General features: G+C 36.3%; 1 protein-coding gene across 1 annotated transcript in view; it reads right to left on the bottom strand.

Annotated features, from left to right (window-relative positions):
* Positions 1-19,995, bottom strand: part of ryr2b (ryanodine receptor 2b (cardiac)) — an 85,907-nt gene extending 65,912 nt beyond the window's left edge. The window contains exons 1-23 of the mRNA XM_042502345.1: positions 19,948-19,995; positions 16,801-16,920; positions 15,774-15,878; positions 14,469-14,543; positions 14,252-14,330; positions 13,990-14,102; positions 13,424-13,547; positions 12,567-12,663; positions 12,403-12,477; positions 11,772-11,928; positions 11,472-11,636; positions 11,239-11,360; positions 9,372-9,555; positions 9,159-9,294; positions 8,309-8,404; positions 8,031-8,149; positions 6,902-7,035; positions 3,910-4,151; positions 2,909-3,101; positions 2,494-2,713; positions 2,145-2,249; positions 1,851-1,954; positions 572-655 (exon numbers count right to left, since the gene is read on the bottom strand). Of these exons, the coding sequence (XP_042358279.1) occupies positions 572-655; positions 1,851-1,954; positions 2,145-2,249; positions 2,494-2,713; positions 2,909-3,101; positions 3,910-4,151; positions 6,902-7,035; positions 8,031-8,149; positions 8,309-8,404; positions 9,159-9,294; positions 9,372-9,555; positions 11,239-11,360; positions 11,472-11,636; positions 11,772-11,928; positions 12,403-12,477; positions 12,567-12,663; positions 13,424-13,547; positions 13,990-14,102; positions 14,252-14,330; positions 14,469-14,543; positions 15,774-15,878; positions 16,801-16,920; positions 19,948-19,995 (2,897 nt within the window). The remainder of the gene's footprint in view (positions 1-571; positions 656-1,850; positions 1,955-2,144; positions 2,250-2,493; positions 2,714-2,908; positions 3,102-3,909; positions 4,152-6,901; positions 7,036-8,030; positions 8,150-8,308; positions 8,405-9,158; positions 9,295-9,371; positions 9,556-11,238; positions 11,361-11,471; positions 11,637-11,771; positions 11,929-12,402; positions 12,478-12,566; positions 12,664-13,423; positions 13,548-13,989; positions 14,103-14,251; positions 14,331-14,468; positions 14,544-15,773; positions 15,879-16,800; positions 16,921-19,947) is intronic.
* Between the last annotated feature and the right edge of the window lie 2,955 nt (positions 19,996-22,950).

Genomic DNA, 22,950 nt, shown 5'->3' with positions numbered 1-22,950 from the left:
ATGTCCAGATTGGAAAATAACTTTTTTTTTTTTTTTAATGATTGTAAAATGAGTGGTTATGATGTAGTTGTGCTTTTAAAGTATTCATGAATAAGATCAGGAGAAATAGAGCTTCCCTGGACAAACTCTTTATGAAAAATTAAACATGACGCAAATGTAGGGCTACAAACAACAGTGCCCCATTGTGACAAACTAAAACCCCCAAAATAAATTCACGTGTGCAGGGCTCCAAACAACAGACTGCATTAATGAAGAGGTCGTGGCTAACGTGACATCATACAGACCACAATTTGCAAAACAACGGTCATGCTGTTATATTGAAGACTTGAAACTGGTGATTAAGACCATAAACTCACTCGAAAAAATGTTTATCTAGGTAAAAAATGCAGGGAGAAGTAGGGTAATTTTCTCAGAGTTTGACATATTTTGACTCCTGGCTCCTGCTGGCCAGTAGATAGAATGCAAGTTTACGGCACTTCTGCATTGGCTTCACACAGCTAAGTCTAAATCTTTGATATAGTCTGTGCTGCAAACAAAATGCAATTCAACATAATATTAAACATGTACATACTTTGTTGCTAGTCTCATGTATATGACTCTCTCCTCAGCGTGGTCATCAGTCAAACCAATGTGGAAACCAAGGGCAAGGAGAGTCCTTCAAACAAAAACATTCAACACTCATGAACAAAAGTTTAAAAAACTAAAAATGCCAAAAGTTTCAGTGTTTTGTGGGGCTTTTTGTTTGTTTGTTTTTGAACAATGATTTATTTCATTGAGTGAACATGGTTTGAATACAGTGGATTTCAGCTTTAGTATGTTACATAATCATTGTTTCTTCAAGAAATCAAACTTTGTGACCTCATCATGTCTAAGGTACTATCCACAAATACACTGCAGTCTTGTACAGTTGTCATCACACAAGATATTGTATCCCCACCCACACAAATTTATATATACTTATTATGCACACACAAAAACACTGACACACAAACAAGACACAAACACATACCCCTGCCTGTTCCCCACCCACAGACACGTACATACGTATACCCAAAGGCATACACACACAGACACACCCAAACACAGACACACGATGAACAAGACAGGATGAATTCGCCACACGTGTTCCTTAGAGTTTTTGGGTGCTGGGTGAGCATTTGAGACTCAAATCTTTAGCGCCTCATAGATTGAGCTCCAGATCTTGTCCAATTGCTTCTCTTTGTTGCAGTCTTCTGTCATTGTCCTTTCAATACAAAGTAACATTTCATAAAAGTTTTCCATTTTTGAAGTGTGGGTGCTTCCTTATTTTCTCAGTTTTGCAATTGGAGCTTCTTATATACTAAAGATGAAAAAATAATTTGTCGTGCTGTTGGGTATTGTATTTTCCAAACACTTTGAAAAAGACAAATTCTTGGTGACAAAAATACTACAGAATTGCAGCTTCTTGAAATTTATTTTTCAGTATCATCCCAAGTTCTCCTAATTTTCTCACAATACCAATCAATGTTTTGTGTCCATATGTAGTGTTGTCCCAATACTGTAGTTTCTAAGTTTAATAGAACACCTTGATAATTATTGATATTCAATACCATTATCAATGCCACAGGGAAAAATTGACATTGAGGGCACAATATTCTATTCTTTTAACAGAAAAAAGTGAAAAGGCTATAAAATGACTGCCATGGCTTTTCTTGTCTTGGTTATTAGCAAAGAACAGCAGAATGAAATAAGTGAAGAGCAACAAACAAAGCTGGTGTCAGTGAATCAATACTGCATGAAATGAGTAGAAAACATTTTGAATATTTAGAATTGATATAATATAATAGTATAGTGCAGGTAGCAGAGCTCACCTGAGGGTGTCCTGAGCCATCTGAAGGTTCTGGTTCCTCTCCTGTTCTGGCAGCTTAGAGAACTCCACCAGACAGGGATCATGTTTCTTAGCCTCATCCCTCACCTGTTTGACCAAAGCAGATATTTATTTAAGCCACTCTAGAAAAACTGAAGAGAGCTGGAACAGTCAAGTCTAAAGTCAAGCCTCAGATGGTGCCATTGTCCCACATACTATGTGACAAGGTAATACACATTATTCATTATTTTGTTCATGCAATGTATTTCAATTATTTATGTTGTTTCTCTTTTCTTACGGATCCATGTGTCCATCCAAGATCAATCTTGTCCACTGCCCAGAGCTCATGGATATTCTCAGCCATTTTTTCCCGAATATCCTCAAGTTGTGGGGGCAATACCATCTATAAGGGTTATATGAAATATAACAGTACAGTTAATTAAACTATACCAATATGGTATATATTTAAACACTAACAATTAAGTAGATATGAATATATTTATGTCCAATTTGACATTATTTTAAATCACTACTTGAACTATAAGTAAGCAAATACAATTTTGTTAAATAAAATAAAGATTTTTTAAAAATAATATATAAATTGAAATTTTCAATAAAATCTGTTTGACTGTGCTGATTTTTTTCACCTTGCTGATGTCTACTGGTGTGGGAGTAAAAGTCACTGGAGTGGAAGGTACTAATGGTCCAATGAGCTCTTGTCTCCCCTCTCCATTATCCAAGATGTATTTCTGACATGGCTCTAACTTCAGCTTGACTCTCGGGAGCAGAGCCTCAGAGCACGGAGCAAAACCTGGCGGGGGCAAGAAGCGAAACTCTCCATGCCGTCCCCCGAACAGAAAACGAACCCTGATTTCCAGAAACAGGACAAAAAAATTTACTGTATGCACTGAGGTCCTCACAGAGAGACAGAGGCATGAAGTAAGATAAAATACATAAAAACTTTCAACAAATATTACTCTGTACTATACAAAACTACAATCTACCGACAACAAATAACAAGTGTTATAGAATACAGTATGTGAAAAAATCTCCACCACTGACTGGACTCCAGCAGAGAAGCTGACCACCGGATAAAGAAGTCCATCACAGCTGAAGTTCTCCAACATGCCCTGCACAGGTAGACCATTGACCCTGAAGGAGATGCAGGGAGCGCTGAGGTCTAGACAGCAGCTGACCACATCATCATCTTTCAGCAGGTGACGGAAGGGAGAGCTCACCCTGCGGCCCACACAGCCTGAAATTCAGGAGACAAAGCCTTTTGAAGTCATCTGTGTTCAGATTTCTTTCTTTTCCCTCAACCCCAATCAGACAGCATTCAAGTGCTGCAACGAAGACTGAACGATTTATCATGCTTTACAAGAATGAAACTCAAGCAAATAAAGTGCAAGTTTTCTTGTTTTCTGAATTGATCCAAATGCGGCATAAGCACATCTTTGTCAAAATCAACAGCATTGTTGAACAGCACTGCAAGCATCAGTGCTGCCGCTGATTTATTATCATTACACGCTTTCTTTCTCTCTGCAGGCTTAGAGCAACAGCCAGTAATATGTAAACAATGGCAGTCTGTTATTTCAGTAGCTGCTGAGATTTCACTTCTTCTAAGCAGGCAAATTAAAAAGCATCTTTTTTATTGAATTTCTTAGTTGCTCCTTTTATTTAGGCCTGCTAAATCTCCCATGCACGTCCTTAATGGCACTTAATTAAATGCACTCAGATGAATTTGTACCATTTTGCAAAATCTCTAGATGCTGGTGTTTGTCTAAATAGTACCCTATAATATGTGGATCAACATAACATTTTTTCTATTATACAATTTCTTTACCTTAGTTTGTTAAAGGATTACAAAATACAAAACTCTGAGGGGTCTTTTATCACTTTTTGATGTTTCTTTTAAGCATTTCTGCTGAAGTGATATCGCACCCTAAGTTTTATCCTTTTTTGGTAAGTGCGTGTGTATGTTGCAGTATGTGAGTGAGTTTCCCAAGTAGAACTTATACAGTAGACTGAATCTTGTACAGTATCTCATTTGATTTCATCCTCACCTGACCACAGGTGAAGCCCATCAAAGCCGTACGAGCAGAGGTCGTCTCCCACTCCGTTGCCCCCCCAGCCTTCACCTCCTGTCGGCCTGGGCTGATAGCCCTCAGTGCGAGCCCAGCCGACACGCAGGTGTGTGGGCTCAGATGTTAGAAAGGAGTCGACATGATCCACAACAAGCTCGTAGTACCACCTCCGATGCTGGGCTGAATCTTCCCCCAAAGCCAAAAAGATGTTTGGTCTCATGCTGTGATGGAGTGGTGTGCAGAGAGTATCGAAGAGAGCAAAAAAAGACAGGAGAGAGTGGTGCCTTTTATTGGTAAGATTTGTTATATTTGATTTGATTATGTTTTTTAGTATAGCATTAATTTTAAAGACATGAAAAAGTCTTTGAAATTTCAAGAAAAGTTACAAAATTCTATAGAGTGCTGCAAGGTTGACGCTTTTTTGTAGGCCAACCTTGGGTTAACACCGCCCTGGTTTCCTTGACAAAAACAATCCGATTTTCCTGTTGGATTTTGGATTATTGCAACAAAACAAGCTCTGTGGCAAACAGAAGTTTACAGGGTTCCTTTAGTTTAATGCATGCAAGATTTAAGACTTAAGACTTTTTTTTCCTGCCATTTGGAATTAAATTTAAGAACAATTTTACAATAATCAAAACTGAAGAAAAATCACTTACTGTTACCCTGATATTTTGGTTGGTTATTATTAATTTGGTAAATTATATATATTAAAAAATAATAATAATTGAAATGATTTTGCAGTTTTGCAATTGGTCAGAAAAGAAGTCCTTCTTTGCATTTTAAGACTTTTGAAAGACTGATTTAAGACATTTCAATATAAATTAAGGCCTTATTTCAGATTACTGAATTAAATGCCTTTTAAGACTTTGTAAGGATCCACAGGAACCCTGGTTTATGATGCTTACATATATTGTTCACCGAGATAATCTCCACAAATCAACCACTTTTATGGTTTTTTTTTTAATTTAATACATGCAAGAGCTTCCAAAGTCACAAGCGGGGTAATTACGGACATATTTTAGGTTGTAGAAAAAATAAATAATTTTAATCTCTTTAGCTTGTCTTAACCATGCATGTTTTTCAGATATCTAGCCAAAACACCATTAAAAAAAAAACCAAATGGCATTAAGACAAGGGATCCTGAAGTGTTAAAATTATTGATTTCTGGGTTTTAGGACTCATTCCTACATCACTCTATATGATTACGACTACTACATGCAAAAAGAGAGGAATTATGAAGCGCATAAAATCCTGGAGATATATAAAAATACCTGTGAAAAATTCAGGTTAGAAAACACGACCGGAGTGAGTTAAACAACAATGACTATTTTTGTTGAATCATACAGAATTACCAAACTGAATAATTAATGAATGTGTAGAGAGACAGTCTCTTCTAGATGCTTGTTTGCTTTTTAACTCACTGCCCTGTATAGGACCGCACACTGCATTTTCCTTTTGCAGAGCATTTGGTACTCTCTGCAGTGCACACAGAGCATAACTCAACTCTCACTGGCAAAGCACATTGCACCGTTATAAATATATATAAATGAACAAATACAGAGCCGAGCTCTTGCAGAAGTTCTCTTCAATATCGATGCTGAAACTAAATTACCAGAGATCATTTAGAAGCAGAGTATGACTCACAGTAAGCTGGAGAGGTATGTGGGGGAGAAAATCACCAATATGTTGCTGGAATTAAGCCTGGCCGGTGTCTTGAGATTAAATGCCAGTTCATATGGTGACGCTAACCTTGCCCTTGACTGAGTTCTCATGACAGTAAAGACACAAGGAGAAATGGAGGGAATTGAGAGAATGGAAAAGGGGCGCAGGGAAAAATGTGTGACCTGGATAAGATGTTAAAAGAGATTGGATAAAATGGATCACAAGAGAAGATAAAGAAAAAAAAAACGGGAAAAAGAGGATCTGGAAGAATTGACAAAACATGATGGGCAAGGAGGAGGCGATGGAAAAGAGTAAAGAAATATTGATGAGAAAAAGGAAATAAGAGTGAAAGCAGATGTGCAAACAAGGCATTTAGTTGAATAAGAAGTAAAAGTGATGGAATGAGAAATGGCTTGAGGAGGGAGAGAAAGCCGGGGAATGGACTGAGCAGGTGCAGAGGATATGAAACAAAATAAGCTATAAGGCCTGAGGAACAAAATAGGCTACTGATAGAGAAAGGCATGATAAAAGAAGGCAGCTGCTGAGAAAGAAAGGGCAGATGAAGAAAAAAACAAGCTAAAAGGGAAATGGAAACTGCCTACAAGCTCAGACTGGCCAGTACACTGCAATATTCAGAGATGAAATATGATGAAACTGGATTAAAAAAAAATGTCCAAAGATTAAATCCATGAGCCATACAACCTTAGGCAGCAAACAACTTTTCCAAACTCTCACCGGAAGAGGCTCAGACGAAGACATCTGTCCTCAGATATATACATTACTGGTCTGATCTATTTAAAGAAAAAATATTGTTCAGAGACTGAAGAGACAACACTTACGGAGGCAAATAATTCTTTTCAAATATCTCAAGTGCACCAGAGGAAAGATGGGTGCTGCACTGTGGAGAAATCTGAAGTATTTCTTTTATCAAGGATGTGGACAAAATAAGAAATAGATTTAGACACGAATGAATGGTGCTCAGCTAAGAAATGCATGATCAAATATGAAAAGAGCCAAGGGAAAGAAAACAGTCATTCAGTGATTCTCTGAGAGTAAACAAAAATAAGAACAGAATATGAGAACAGGAACTTCATAAAACACATCATTTTAAAATTTGTTCTTTTATATAAACAGAAATAACAACTGGTTATAATTTTAATTTTGATATATTTTGTGCAACTTCTGTATTTCTGTTGTTTTTGTATAGTAAATGACAAACAAACAAAGTTAGAAACAAATTCAAATGCAGAGGAATGACTCAGAGACAAACCAAAGTAGCCGTATTTAGAGAAAACATCCTAAATTGTACCTGGTGACCTGATTAGCCAGACGTGTTTGGAGCAGCAAGTCTCTGTCTGGCAGCAGATTGTCACAGATGAGGTTCTGATTGGACCGCACAGCAACACCATGACACACACACACAGAGCACAGCACCTCCAGCACCTGGAACACAACCCGTCAGCATTTCATCCAGCAACGGCTCAATAAATACACACGTGGAAATGATCCCACATTAGATCGAAACCTGCTGTTACAGCTGCAATACTTGTTTCTGTGTTTTTATATTGGTGAAATACTGAGTTAATTTCATTTCCAAACAAATGTCGCAAATGCATACAAAACAGTGCAAATGTGCTCTCAGAATGTTTCAATGATAACAACCGATCTGTTTTTCCTAACCGTACTGCCAGAATAGATGTTGACATTGTATGTTTCTGCAAACCATAATTATGTTACATTTTTATGTTTCATTTGTAGCGGATATGTCAATCAACATGTTTCAATTTCATGCTGTGACAACAGTGTGGGTATAGGCTTAGGCACAAAAATCCCCTGCTTAGGGTTAAAAGAACATCATGTTTTGGCTTAATATCTGATTTGGTCGCTACAGACACAGATGGAAACGTCCAGAACTCTTATTAAAGAATACCTACTTTTGTTGCTACAAATACAGCTGGAAATGTCCAGAAATCTTGTTAAAAAGCAACCACTTTCGTCACTCAAACACGGCTAAAAATGTCCCCAATTCTGTTGAAAGATAACCACTTTGTTGCTACAAATGTGGCTGGAAACGTCCCAAACTAATTAGGAAAAAAATGCTTTTGTTGGTCTCAAACATTAGTGTGCTGCTGTCTTGCTGTTTCTTGCCATCCTCCTCCTGATGAGAAATTTGGCGTACAGAAATGTTGATGTAATAAATATAAAATGTACAAATGTAACAAATCCGAAGTTTACGGAAACATACAATGCCAACATGTTTTTTCTGGCAATTGGGGTGATTTTCCCCAAAAATCTAAATTTAAACAAGCTATTGCATTTCAGCTAACAAATGCAGAAATAATATGACAATAATGACAATAAGCTTTTTTTCAATTACAAATAAAGCATACATATTACTTCTCAAGATTTGTATTTCAAACACACACAAAAAGCATTACCTTGTGGTTGCATCCATGCTTGTCTAGGAAAGAGATGATAGATCGAATGTGTCCTTCTTTGATGACGTTGAGTGCTTCAGGACTTTCCACAAGGACACAGTGCAGAACCTCCAAGACTCCTGTACATGTATGCAATGAATCATTACCACAGGGAAAATACCCTGTATTTAATGTCTAACTACTGCTGTACCAAAAAGTATAAGATCGACAGTTAATTTTTTTTAATGTTTAGCAAATCAAAAACTGAAGTCTGAATGAAATTCCAAAATCCAACCAACCACAAGAGGCCTCCAAGCGGTCTAGCCTGCTAATCAGCCAGTCGAAAGACCCTGAGAAATGTGCACAGTTCACACGGTTTCCACGGATCAGAGCAGCTGAAGGAGGAAAAGAGAAGGACTTTATCAGAAGAGGATACTCAAGACAATAATTTTGGCAATTTGTGGATCATTTCAATTAAAAAGTAATAAAAAGCATAGCAAATATTAAAGAGTAAAATATGTATTTGTGTGTAGTGGTATTGAGTCATCTTTACTATGAGGATATGTGTTAATGAGGGGTACAGAGGTTACTGGCCCGGCCAATTATTATTTGTTTTTTAATGATTGCAGATAAAATTAACTAATTAAAAAGTGTAAAGAAAGTGTCAGCATTGGAGGAACTTTGACTTTTTTAAAACCTCAGGGAGCTACTTTTATTTGTTCATTTTTTATTTACATTTTTACTTGACTTAATAAAGAAAGGTGGGAACTTGCTGCATATGATATTGGTTTCATCTTTGATTAAACATTTGCTAAAGGCATTTATACAAAGTTTTGTGTTGGAGTTTGTTATATTTCAAATTCTAAATACTGCCAGAAAGATTTTCATTTTTATTGTAAATGCACAATGGTTCCAAATATTAACTACTAATATTTTGTGTTTTATGTCCTTTTGCTCTATTTTGCTCCAGCGCATGTTTTTGTCTTAGCTCTTAATATTGTTTTATTTATTGTAACTGTGTTTTGTTCTTATGCACTTGTGAAGCACTCTGTAACTTTGTTTAGATAAGGGCTACACAAATAAAGTTATTATTATAATTATTGGCCCTGAAAAAAACAATATTGGTCGACCCATAGTGTTCATTCTTACCCAACAGCTCATAGAAACGGTTGAGGATGGTCTCCCACTCTTCTCCTGTGTCACTCTGAGCCACCTCAGCAAAATGAGAGCCACTGCTACACTGGTGTAAACGGTCAATACAATCTAGGACCAAATCTATCACACCCTGTGAAGAAGAGGAGGTATTCTTATGAAACAAACATATCACATATAGGGCCAATGTATTAACTCACACAGACTTACCTCTTCTTGAAACATGTTTTGTCGATTCTTTAGCGCTGTCATGTTGTTCTGTTTTGCCTCATGGCCTAGCCCATCTGGCAGAGGCTGGAAATAGTTTATTAGATCCTGCAGACTACATGTCACTGTCTCCATTGGCAGGCTGACAGTCGTGAGGTTTCCTTGTTGACTAAAACCATCCAGTTTCCTAAATATAGATAGATTGTTAGTGACTGGCCTAACGCAAACTACCAGACTTTTAAATCTATCATTAAAAGAAGCTCGGGTTTGAAGTTGATGAATATGACTGGCCACAAGAATTTTCTAAGATACTGATATGTTATCATCATTCAGGGTCTAAGGGTATTTATTTTTGTTTTTAAAAAAAGAAAACAGACAGTCTGAGTATCTGAGCCGCAAGTTATTGCATCTTCCTGAGTTTTCTCTGCTTAATTATGCAGTTGCAGCTTTTTAAAAGTATGGTAGTATTCCCATGGTAATTTGAGATTTTCTTCGGGTATTGCTAGGATACTGTGTACCACAAGAAATTTTATTTAAATATTCCAAGATAGCCAAAGTCTGTGGTGATGTAACTGGTGCGTGTGTGTGTGTGTCTGTGCCTGTGTGTATCACAACTTATATGGTCACAGAATTTGAATGTTTTGTGGTACCTAAATCAAGTTCCACTCACATACGTCAAGGATTTAAGCCTGACAGATTATGAAGTTTTAAGGTCTACTTGAAATATGAGGTTTCAAAAATCTGATAATACTATACTCATACTATACCTGCAACACCTGCTGTTTGGATTTTATTTAATTGTGTTGTTTATCCTTAACTTGAACATGTTTAACAGTATTGGGGGTTTGTTTTACCTCTATGTAGTATGTTTTTAACCATTGTACATATTGTAATCCTGACATTGTATTTGTTTCATTAGTCTAGGATGCCTATCGACATTAGGCAAAGGGACTACCAATGCAAACCAGCTCTCCACCTAACTCAGTTTACATTTATCTGAATGTGATTTAATAGACACTGTCCTTTCGCAAATAAATAGAGTTCATTAAATCAGCCAACTGTGATTAAAAAACATAACATAAACAATTCTAATATGCATCAATTAGATTTGTTTTCTGAAGAAATGTGACCATCAGTGCTCTTTGGTAGTCAAACTATGTAGATGGTGTATCTTAATTACTTTAAACCCAGTTTGGCATTTCTGTACTGCAATTTCTTGTTTCATATCAAACCTGATACTGATACATCTGCAAAAAGGTAATACCAGACCACTTATTGGTCTACCCAGGGTTCCTACATCTTAAGACAAATTATTTTTAATGCCATTCTGATGAAATTTAAGTCCAATTTTACAATAACAGACATTTAAGAAAAACACATCACATCACATCAATTACATAGGGTTAGGAACAACTTAGTCCAAATGTTTATGGTACATAAATTCAACATTTTTAGTCAAATTAAAAAGCTGGATCAACTTCTTAAAATGCCAAAAAATAAAACCTTCTAAAGTGGAGCACCTGGGAAACATACTGTATATTATTATAAAAGTATGCATTTGGTTTGCATTGAAAAAAATATATTAATTTGTCTTTGATTGGATGTGGTATATGTGTTGCTCTATTCTTATCTGCGTGATGGTAATTCATTTTTTAAACTTTTGACGGATCAGTTTAAATCATTTTAACATCAATTCAGGCCTTATATTTAGAATAATGAATTAAATGCATTTTAAGACTTTTTAAGGATCTGCGGGAACCCTGGGCTACCACGCTTGGAAACAACAATCTTCACTCAGTCATTCATGGATACTACACTCATTGTGGAACATTGCTCCACTGACTGATGGTCTAGACGTGGCATCTAGTACCTGATAAAGCAGGTGAAGAGGAGAGTAGCACTCCGGATGAGTCTGGCAGTGTGAGATTCTTCCCTCTGAGAGCGAGACAGTGTCAGCCCATCGTCCATATGACCCTCACTGTGCAAAATGGCCTGGAAAAATATCATTTGCAATCATTTCCTCAGTTTATAAAATGAGCCTTACCCTTGTGTTTAATCAATAAAAATTCTCTTATAATGATAATTTTGAACCTGGAGGTTTACCTTCCGCTGAGTCCCTCCCATGCGTGTAGACTGGGCATCGATAGCTTGGTAGGTGAGCCAGAGCCCAGAGTCGACATGCTGAACATAACAAATGGAGTCTCCATATTTGATCTCTGGGAAGCCCATGCCATCGACATCAGCCTTTGTGCCAGTGTCGAGCTTCTCCTGTAGGCCAATGTGTTCATCTGATCACAAATTGATCAACTACACTAATGACCTACAAGTTTTAACTCTAAAGAGCCTTTCTGATTATGAATTGATCATAGCAGCCTTAAAAAAGTTAATTGTGTGACTTCTGACCTTTGATGATCGAAAGCAGAAGGAGGTTGTGTTGATGTCAGCTTTGTCTCGGTCAACCAGATGCAGGCCTTTCTCCTCTGTAAGACCCAGGTACCTTCCAGTAGTCACATGGCAAAGTCGGAAAGGCTGCCCCCAGCATGTATGCCTACCACTCCACCTGGGGAATATCATGAGAATTTTGATTTTATTTTGTTTTCGCTTCAAAGGAAACTGACAGTCCACACCATTTATTTTTCTCTCTTTATTGTTTCAATGGAAGGGGAGCGAACAAGGGATACACAACCCTAATTCAATTTTGGGCCAGTGATATCAGATATGGTTTCTGCTTTTGTGCACAAAAACAGCAGGACAGCAAACAGAAATTCTGGGCCCTGCTCTAGCAATGAACAGCATCAAATAATACCAACTCCCTACATGGAGTTACCAACAATCCACAACTATGTGTATGTGTGTATTTTTTTTCTTTTTTCAGAGACTAAGACTATAAAAATATTTCCAAAATATGTTGTGGGGTTTCTTTTTCCAATAATGAGTTTTAAACTCCAGAGCATAAAATACTATTCTTTTAAATAAGAGTAAATACTTCTTTGAACTGAAAGTGAGCAGCTCATCACACCCTGTGTACACTTACACAACACGCAGAATTTCCAGCCTCCAGAGAGAGCGGGCATGACTGGAGACTGAGCCAATCTCATAATGCATCATCCTAGATTAAAAAAAATAAACATGACCACAGGGAGTAAAGGACATTTTGTCTTGCTAACATGATAGAAAACTGGTATTTTTTCAACTGACCTTTGCAGTTCCTCTCCCTGCTCAGTGGACGGAACAGTCAGACATGCGTCACTGTGGCTGTGGAGGAGCCGCAATGTGTCGCCGCCATTCAGGTAACCTACAATTAGCACAACCAACACCAGACATATTTTACACTGAAAGAGACACTTTAATGGATTTTTGAAACAGACTATAACTGGTATTTAAACCAGGGTAACTGCTCCAAGCAGGGTTCCTGCAGCTTAAGGCGAGGTTAATTTAAGACTTTTTAAGACTTGGAATTGAGTTTAAGGCCAATTTTCTAATAGCTAAACTTCAAGGACGGCTTTATTTTGCCCAAATGTTTATTGTATCAGAACATATGACTTTTGGAAATCAAAAGTTGGATTATCTAGGTCAAATGTTGAAAAAACAAACCTTTTTTAGAGTGGAATACATGGAAGACAATGAACATATTATATTATCATAAAGGTATCTATTTAGTTTTCCAACAGAAGTGGAAAATATCTGGCATTTCTGGACAGTTTTCTGTGCAATTTTGTGTTTCTCAATCTGCATGACAGATTCCACTATTTGGATTCCCATCATGACAATTTTAGGAAAAGGAATTTATTAAATTACTGAACAGAAAAATAGAGTGAGTATGTATGTATGTATGATTTACTGTTATTATAGGAACAGCTGTGACATGTTTAAAAATGTGCATTTGCAACTTGATTATGAGTCATTTCCAACAATAGGGGACATCCCATGTGGCTGGAATACCTCGGTGACCAATCATGTTTCTTGGACACAATACGCAGTTGGCTTATATGATTTTTAGAGATTGAGTTTGTTTTTTTCAATATTCTTAGAAAGCAAAAAGAAAAGAGACTTTCCTTGAGCAACTCCACCTCCAGAGCAAATGGGAGCAACACGCCAGAGTGTCTGCTGGAAGGCTGCATTAACAATCAGGCTGTCACTCCAGCTTTTGTTGTCAAATACAGCGCCCAAGGACAGGTGCTGGGAAGAAACAAAACTGGGCTCATCAACAATGAATACAACTTTTGATTTTTCAACTACAAAAGCTGTTATCAGGAACAATTATGCTAAACAGGAGGCAGAGAGAACACGGATTGCCAACTACTGAGTGAAGTCAAAGAAAATGAAACCAATGACATTTAAATAGTGTTTTCTGATTCTGCAAAGCTCAGAGGGAATCTACAGAAGAAATACAGAGGGAAAAAAAACACATCCAATTTACCAACTTCAAATGTTTAATTAGTGGTTCACTTTTACTTTCGACAGATAAGGTTGTTTGACATTGGATGCTGTCTGGAATATTTACAGCAGATTGTTTGTCATGCACCTATAGGCGTAACAGTTTTTATTTTATTATACACTGCATAATGACGATAACTGCTTTCTATTTTCTAATCATAAAAGAAAATATTTTCTTTCTCACCAGATATCTCTCTGAGGAAACATTGACCAATATGAGGTCATCTCCAACCCGAACTTTCTCACCCTCTGACCTCTGTCTGGATGCTGGGTGGACAGTCCACCAACATGCCTCACCTGAGTCACACACAAGGAGAATCTATACAAAGTTTTTGCTGCTTCACATGATATATACAGTGTGGTAAAAATGTAAATGTCTCAAAGAAGAATAAAAGCTATTTTCATCTGATTATAAAAGGGGTCCAACAGCAGCAAACAGCAAATACCAGCTTTTTCCTCTTGTAGACCAACATCAAAAGCCAGCTTGTCACTTGAAGACTGAGATGAAGACAAGCAGCTGAGATACTGGGAGTGAAACAAGCATTGATATATTTCAGTGAAGATGTAAACATTTTTTTTTTTTTTTAAAAAACTAATAAAACTTTTGGTATAGTAAGACCAACTCCATCTGATTTATATCTGCATTTTATCACAGTGACTCACCATGCCACTATATGAGTGCAGGAACAACACGGCCTGGCCATATAGAAGGGTGCGATGGTTTCCTCCAGCTCCCACCTGTATATCACACACATCACTGAAGTCATATAATGAGGAAAACACAGTAACAACAGTGTGAAAAATGAATAAACTACAAAAATGAAATGAATAGATACAAAGTCTACCTGAAAAGGTATAACTATCTCTTTTAACAATGGCAACTAATCAAGCAGACTAGAGCAAATAAAAACAAACAAACAACCATGGGATGTGTGATTCATTTTGGTCCAGCTTTACTTGTCGGTGCTGTAAGATTGTATTGACCTTGTTTAGGGAGTTGGAATAAAAACAGTCCAAATACCTCTCAAATGAAGTCTATCATAAAATCATGGTCTATATTATGGTCAACAGCTTTCACAATGGTACAGTTAAAGCTGCATTTGGTAAGTTTTATTATACATTTTATTCACACAGCCCTAAATGAGACAATTAATCTGTGGGGAAATAAAAATCAGTCTTCTGCTGACTCTACTGCGTTGAGCCATGGAGTCTCTAATGCAGATGTGAGTGATGTCAGTCACTCCTCGCAAATGACGTCAAACTGTCAAACAAGGCAGCGCTGATCAATTATGAATCAGTATTCTGTGACTGCTGAACAAATTTTAGTGTACTATTTAGCTGTAAAATCAGACATTTTGAGACACGGCTACAATACTGAATATATTTAAACATGAGTACCAAGCATGACCCACCAGCCAGACGGACTTTATCATTTTACACCTAAAAATGCACTAAAATATGCTATGAAAACATTTGAGGTGAGAGACAGGCAATGCAGTAAGAGAAGTTTTGAATTATATTTGATCAGTGCTGCGTAGTTTGACAGCTTGACCGTAGTACAGGATTGACGTGATTGACAGCTGCAGTTAGAGACTCCCCAGCTCTGATTGGTTGTTGCTTACCACATGGTTTGATTCAAGCTACTTCCATTAGAGATAGTAGGAGTCTGTCTCATATAGTGACAGTTTCAGCAAATATGACACAAAGTTATTTACAGAAAAGCTAATAACTTTATTAAGTATAATAACACTTTCAATTACAAGTAAGGCTGATGTGAGGTCAGTTTAACTTGGCAACTTATTGTGGTTCTAGTATCTTCAAATTCCTATGAGTTACTCATGGTAATTAAATCCCATTTATACCAACATTTTTGTAAGAATGTCATAAGGATACTGAGAAATGGCAAATAATATCTGTTTCAGGAGTGTTGTGATGTGTTGGAAAAGAAAGAAAAGAAAAGACACTCACGTCCGCAGCCAGGTGCTCACTGTGGGCTAGCATCTCCTGCAGGGCTCGAACAGAGAGACACTGGGCCACGACGAAGCCACACACAGACAGGTCTGGTGGTACATTCTGGTAAAAAAAAAATTAAAAGACAGTAAAGCATGGGTCATTGAGGTAAGCTCCACATCTATCTACTCGCTCCACAGGCCAACGGTGCAAAGTAACATGGACCACAGCAAATTGGGAATTGTGTGGTCCAAATTTAAGACAGAAGGAGAAAACTCTGGCACATCAAATAAAAGACAAATACATAAATTATAAAAAAAGATGCTGAATTAGTAAGTAAGAGGCATTAAACTTGAATGAAATGTTGTGAAATATTAAATGTGGTAAGTTTTTTGTTGTTGTAGGAGGCTATAAAAATGAAACTTTTGAATACTTTAGAAAAACACTTCGCAGACACAATAAGCAAACACTTATTAAAACTGAATGTGGAATAGGGCTGCAGCAATATACAGCTTTTAAGGTGAAAGGAAATCAAAATAATAAGAAAGTTGACAATTAAAATCCGGCATGCATTTTCTTGTCTACAATATTGGGAAAAATGCAATTAGATGGAAAACCTCACCTTTATTTTAGTTAACTTACATTTACACACATGCTTCCATTTAAAAAAAAAAGTTTCAAGTCTTAATTAATAATAATAATAATAACAATAATAATTATACAATATTGTGATACCAAGATATCTTCTGAGACGGTTATCATACCATGAAAATCTCATACCAGAACCCTAATGTAGAAAATGTAGAAGAGTGGTCAACTTATCTTACAAGCTGTTGTGTTTTGTAATTGTCTGATATAGTTTAAATGATTTTATTTCTATAAATATCTGTGTTAAAAATACAGGAGACACAGTATTTCTGTACAGCTCAAATATTAAACTTTTTTATCACAAGTTTAAAGAGGGATGAGATGTGACGATAATGGACAAATAGTCTGCTCTGGCAATGAGGAAATACTGTGAAATCATTGAGGTGGAACTCTTTACCTTGCAATTAGAGGTCGGCTCAAGCCTGCAGAGCCTGCTGCCAAATCCCTCTGCTGCTAGACAGAGTTTCACATGTTCCTCCTGGGAGGTGAAGGTACTCTGCAACACCACCTCATCTCCCTGAGAGGAAAAAAAAAAAAAACCACACACACACAGATGGGAGCAGTAAGCGCAAACTCTGATGTGTGAAGGAGTTACAGATCCCCACACAGAAAAAAGAACACAGAATGAGTGCAAATTAAGATTCAACTAATTTTTTTGTAAAGGCAAAAGCAGATCCATTACAGATGCTTTTAGTGTTAGCCTGAATCTGGCCATTAACAATCACACCAACCATCCCACAAATATCCAGTTATGTAATGTAATTAATTAATCAAAATGAGTAGATTTAGAAAATTATTTTTTGAAAGCTAGAGAATAATGTCTGGGAAAAAAAGAAAAATGATAGACAGATTAAAATCATAATTATTATTATTATCATAATTATGATTATCATAATTACACACTTAAAATTATGTTAAAGAATTACACATTTTAAGCATTTTTACCAAGTCTTTTTTGCCTTGTCTGTTTGTTTGTTTGTTTGTTTGTTTGTTTGTTTGTTTGTTTGGGGGGGGCGGGGTACTGTGCTTTTACTTTAAGTATGGCTTTCAGGTACTTCATCCAACACTGCAAATATCTAAGAAATAAAGGACAAAACTCCAGATCAAATTACATGAAAATATACAGTGTAAAGATGAGTTGTCATTTGAGGTTTTATAAGTGCCCCAAAAAGTAAATGTAAGCATAGTGCCTATATCAGCAAAGCCCTACTGTAAATGCACATACAGTGGACCTCTTTCACCTAAAATGTATCTTATCTTCATTTAAATGCCAAATGGACCACGTCAAAGCAATTTGGCTTTTCAGATCTATTTAAGGAACACCAGAGAGGGACCACAGACGACTTGTCTCCAAAGTCCAGCAAGGACTACCAACACCTCTCCATACCCAGAATGCATACCTCCATATTCGGCTGATATACACTGTCTGACCCCCGATTCACCCTTCTTTCCACTCTTCATATCAGCAGCACTCTGCAATCAGTCAAACACACTGCCCAATGCTGAGGCACTGTGGGGCATTCACATGGCTAAAGGACTCAGCTCTTCTTCAAGATACGTTGAGTAAGTAAAATTCACTGCGCCACAAGAATTAATCCAATGTCAAAAGTCTTGGATGACAACTGGAAATGCATGTTCAGTCAGCTGCAACTAAATGTGAAAAGTCTAGTTTTGGATGTAAAACTTAGGCTGGTCCATGTATCCCCAATTTCCAGATGTTTTAAAAGAACACCATGCATCAAACAAAAACCAATTAACGTCATAAAAAATAAAAACATTTTTATGACATAAACATTGTTTAGCTTTTATCGTGTTTGACCTCTGAAACCCCTTTTGGGCAAATCCCTCTTTTCACATTACTCACACATCCACAAGCTGTATTGTAGTACTTATTACATCTGGACCTTTTATTATCATCATTTGAACAATAATCATTTAATGCATAATGGAAATAATCACTCATTTCAAGTTTAGACTTTAACTTGCTGCACTATAGTGAGGTTGGTGCTTGTGTGTTGTCATGTGTTCCTCCCTTTGACTGTAATTGTATTAATTTTATTTAGTACATACTTAATTTTTAGATTTTTTTCTATTTTTTTGTGAGTACTGAATGTTTACACTAGGCGTCTAAGAAAAACTGTATTTTAGTGCCATCTATGTCCTGTACATATGGCAGAAGTGACTTAACATAAAGGGACAAAAAGCCCAAAGTACTATTTCACAAATATGATTAAATTAACCAGTGTGACTAGTTTTTGCAGTTATCTGCTAACTAACTTATCATGCTAGAGGATTTGTCAAGATCTGGATGGCTTCCAACCTGGGTTACATCATTTCCAAGGGAAACCCTGCATTTCATGTAATAACGTATGACACAGATATCAACAGTTCATACTGTGGATCAATCATGCATAAATTACTTTATCCGAATCTGGATGCTGGCTTTAGTAACCATCCACATCACTGCCTGTGTGAGAATGCGTTTGTCTCATATACAAAACAGACACTCGCCCTGTGACATGCCCTTATCAGAGGGTAAAGATAACAAGCTGTGAGAGGACAACTTACAACTCGGGAACAATGATAGCATCTTGCAGTGAAAAAGAAAAAAAAGCCATTTGTGGTCTTTTATTGTCAGTGACTGAACTAAGCAAGGTGATGAAAATAGCAAAAATGCTGCTGGGAGCTGTGCAGTAAAAGTAAAGCATAAATACTATATTATTGCTTTAGTTTGTACATTTCATACAACTTATAAATAAACCATTACTTTTTACAAAATTAAAATAATAAAATGAACAACTCTTAATTGCACCATAAGGTCACACTTGATTTTATTAAGTGCAACATCACTTTTCTTGTGCTGCCTGCAAGTAATATCCAACAAATTGCAATAAATTAGTAGGTTTCTAAAATTATTTTTAAAAAAGCTAGAGAAAATGCTTAAGGGAAAAATAAAAAACTATATTCGTAGTTATCATAACTACATATTTTTAATTGCACCATGTTTGTTTTCCCTTTCTCTTTTTTCTTTTTAATTTGTTTATGCTTGTCTATTTGTTCTTACTAACTTTCAGGTATTTTTCTTATACTTTTTACTAATTTCTAGCTAATTTTTGGTTAATTTCTTGCCAAGTTGCTCATCCGTTTTCCCCCCATGTTTTTGAGGGTTAAACAGCTTGTGAAAGGCATCTGAACGCTGCACAAGAAAACTACTGATAAATCAGGTTTTAAAGTGTCAACAATGTAGCCACAGTTAAACTTCAGTCTGTGGATGCAACAAACATGGACACTTTTACCAGCATTTTGTTTGTTTTTATCCTGAGACAAAACACTCCTTAGGACTTGATACACAAATCAACATTTTTAAAATCTGAATTAACAAGTTTTAAGAAAAAAATAAACAATAAAGCACCTTCTACTCTCCAAAGAGATAAATTAGGTTACTACTTGTTGACTCCTAGCTTAGCTAGCCGAGACATCGTTATTTAGCATGACGAAAAAGTTACAATTAAACTACCGTCAGTCTGAAAAATGGCGGACTCACTGTTCGTAGAAACTGGAATTCGTCGTCGCCCTCGCCGGTGTCAGCCATTACTTGAAGCAAACCAGCCACATTAGACAGCCTTGAGGTAGACTTTTACTTTAAGGCTGAACTGGGAGAACTGGGTGAAGTTAAGCCAGGGATTCAGCACGAGCTAAGGTGGGTAGCCGGTGACGTGAGGGCGGAGTCTGCCGTCAGGAGCCCAACGGTCTCGTGACCCTTTTTTTTTTAAACAGGATTCCCTTTTTATGCCGGAGAGCTTCATGTCTAGTCATTTTATCTAAATTTATTTAGATTACACATGAGATTTGAGTCATATTTTTGTTTATCCATATATAAAGAGTTAATGCATCATTTTGAAAGCAAACTTTCATTAAATACCAACCAAGTGTGTAGCACCTTTTCTTGCACGCACATTTACATTTTTATATTTGAACATTTTATCGTAGCATAGGACACAGTTTTATATTGTACACACTTTTTTAATATTTTACACACTTACCACACTCAGCACATTATCCATATTGTATTTTAAATATTCACATATAAGTGCTAATTGTCTATTACTGTATTTCTGTATATTTATATTTTTACACACTCAGTTGCCTATATCAAACACACTTTTGTAAAATATATTTAAATATTTACATAATATGTGAATTGGTTAATATTACTGTATTTCTATTTTTACATTTATGTTTTTGCATACTTTGCGCTGGCACTTTATTTACTTGCTATAATTCACTGTATCGGCATGAGAGTATTTCTGATTCTGATTCTGATTCTCAGAACAAATCTTGAATAAGAAAACAGCGAAAAGTCAGAATCTTCATAAAAACTTATTAAGTGGGTTTTAAGAGTAAATTTCTTCTTAAGAACAGTTAGAATGAGGCCAGATGTCTCTGACTAGAATAAAAGGTACAGCGGCCAGACACCCATTGATTGGAGGACGCACACGAAACGCCGCTCCAATCACAACCTTTCCTTCGAGGAAAACCTACGAGAAGGAGCCAATCAAATGCAGAGGACTGTACATCCGAATTTGAAAAAGAGCGACGAAAATGGGTTATCATGTAGACACGACGTATTATGTTGTAGTAACATGAATAAATCACACAGAAATAAGGAAGGGATTGTGAAATTGCAATCCCTGAAGATATCACTGCAGATATAATTTTTCTGCAACTAAAACCTCAACCACTTCTGAGCCAAATAAATCTACCAGACTATCTGATTGCTGACAGAGAACACATTTTAAATGCTTTTTAAGTAGTGTTCGCCCTGTATTAAAGGGCCTCTCAATTAATGTGCAACAGCAGGTTTCAGTCTTGGGAATTTTAGGGTTGAAGCTATTATTTACATGTGGTTAGCAACTTGAAATATTTTCCAATGTGGTGACACATCGCAGCTAAAAGACATATGCCTAGTGTAAGCAATGATTTATTTTATTGAAATATTTGTTTTTAATTAGTCACAAACAGTTCAATTAATCCATTACCCTCAAACAGAAAGTTTGACTCACTGGATTAACTGATGACAAAGCCAGCAAATGTTTTCAAACTGTCAGCCCTGCCTGAGTATCTTTAGTTGTAACAAATCAAAGCTTTCAGCAAAAATGAGAAAATCTCTTGGACCTATAAAGACTTGTGTCTAAGGTTATGTTCATTTGTTACAGTGAAAGTGTACTTTTTTTAAAGGGTGTTGCTTGCATCTAAATTAATTTAAATTATTAGTGTGCTCCAGTGCCACAGGCACAGTTTATGTAAAGCGGCCAATAATCCTCTTCACAGGAAGTTTCATCACTTTGATGATGTCCAAAGTATTTTAGCACACACAAATTGCCAATGGTTGTGAAATCAAGGACACAAAATGTTTTATCATTCTTTTCATCATGAGCATTGCATAGATTGTTTTAAAAGACAGTAATATGCACAGAGTTAGCAACGAATGTAATGAGAATACGCATAACCAGCACATTTTGGTTAAATAATTGCTACTAATGTATATCTATATACTCCATTTGTGTATGAAAGTATTGAAATTCTTTAAATACAATTTATTTAATTCTCAAACAGTATAGAACATGAGTATATGGAAAGCTAACCAAACAGCTTAACTAACTTGGACAAATCAGGAATTGCCAAATATTTCTGCAAACAATATTTCTTAAATTTGTCAACAAAGGAAATTAAGGGCATATAACACAAAGATGGCTAAATATTTAGTTGCTCTTTGAGCCAAAATTTCAAGCAGCATCAAGCGAAAATGCTTACATGTCTCTGGAGAAAGTTAAAGACAGAAGAATGTCAGAAAAAAAACTTTGGAAGCCAAGACAAAAAAGAAAAATGTCTATGAAATGGTGCTATAATTTATAAAATGAATTAAATGTGTTATTGAGACATCTAACACACATTTCACAAACATAATCACAACACAAAGGTGTTGTGTGTGCCGTACAATAGCCTCCAATCACACTACACTGAGGCAAAACACAGTCTCCACATGTATAATATGAAGCCGATCGCATAGAACAAAAAGAAACAGAATAAAAATGGAACCTCCAACACAAAACAAAAGCTTTAGATCCATGGACAACTGTATTTGTATTCTGGGTTTTTTTCCTAGCTGGTAGAGAGCAGTTTTTGTTGTGCTTCATTTGATCTTTATTTTCTTATTTGTGTATTTATTTTTCCGATCTTATTGGTATTATTTCAGGGCACATGTAAGCATTAATGTGTTTGCTGCCGCCTGAGAGAACGTTTCATCTTGAAACACAAAACTCATGAATACTGCACCTTTAATCTTCTGTGTTCTCTGCCTTTAAACCAGTGAGCAATTGTAAACATTTACTTTTGCATTCATGTGGTCTCCCACTTATTTTCCTCTGTTGGTTCTGTATATTTTTAGACTTTTTGGGAACCCATTTTCTACACTGTTTATTGCTGAATGGCAGGTCTAAAATTGCTTTTGCAAACTGCAATTCGGTTTAAAGCAACTCGAAATGCC

Source organism: Plectropomus leopardus, chromosome 15, assembly GCF_008729295.1.
Source record: "Plectropomus leopardus isolate mb chromosome 15, YSFRI_Pleo_2.0, whole genome shotgun sequence".
Lineage (NCBI taxonomy): Eukaryota > Metazoa > Chordata > Actinopteri > Perciformes > Serranidae > Plectropomus > Plectropomus leopardus.
The sequence above is the reverse complement of the archived record's forward strand: the minus strand, read 5'-3'. Positions and strand labels throughout refer to the sequence as shown.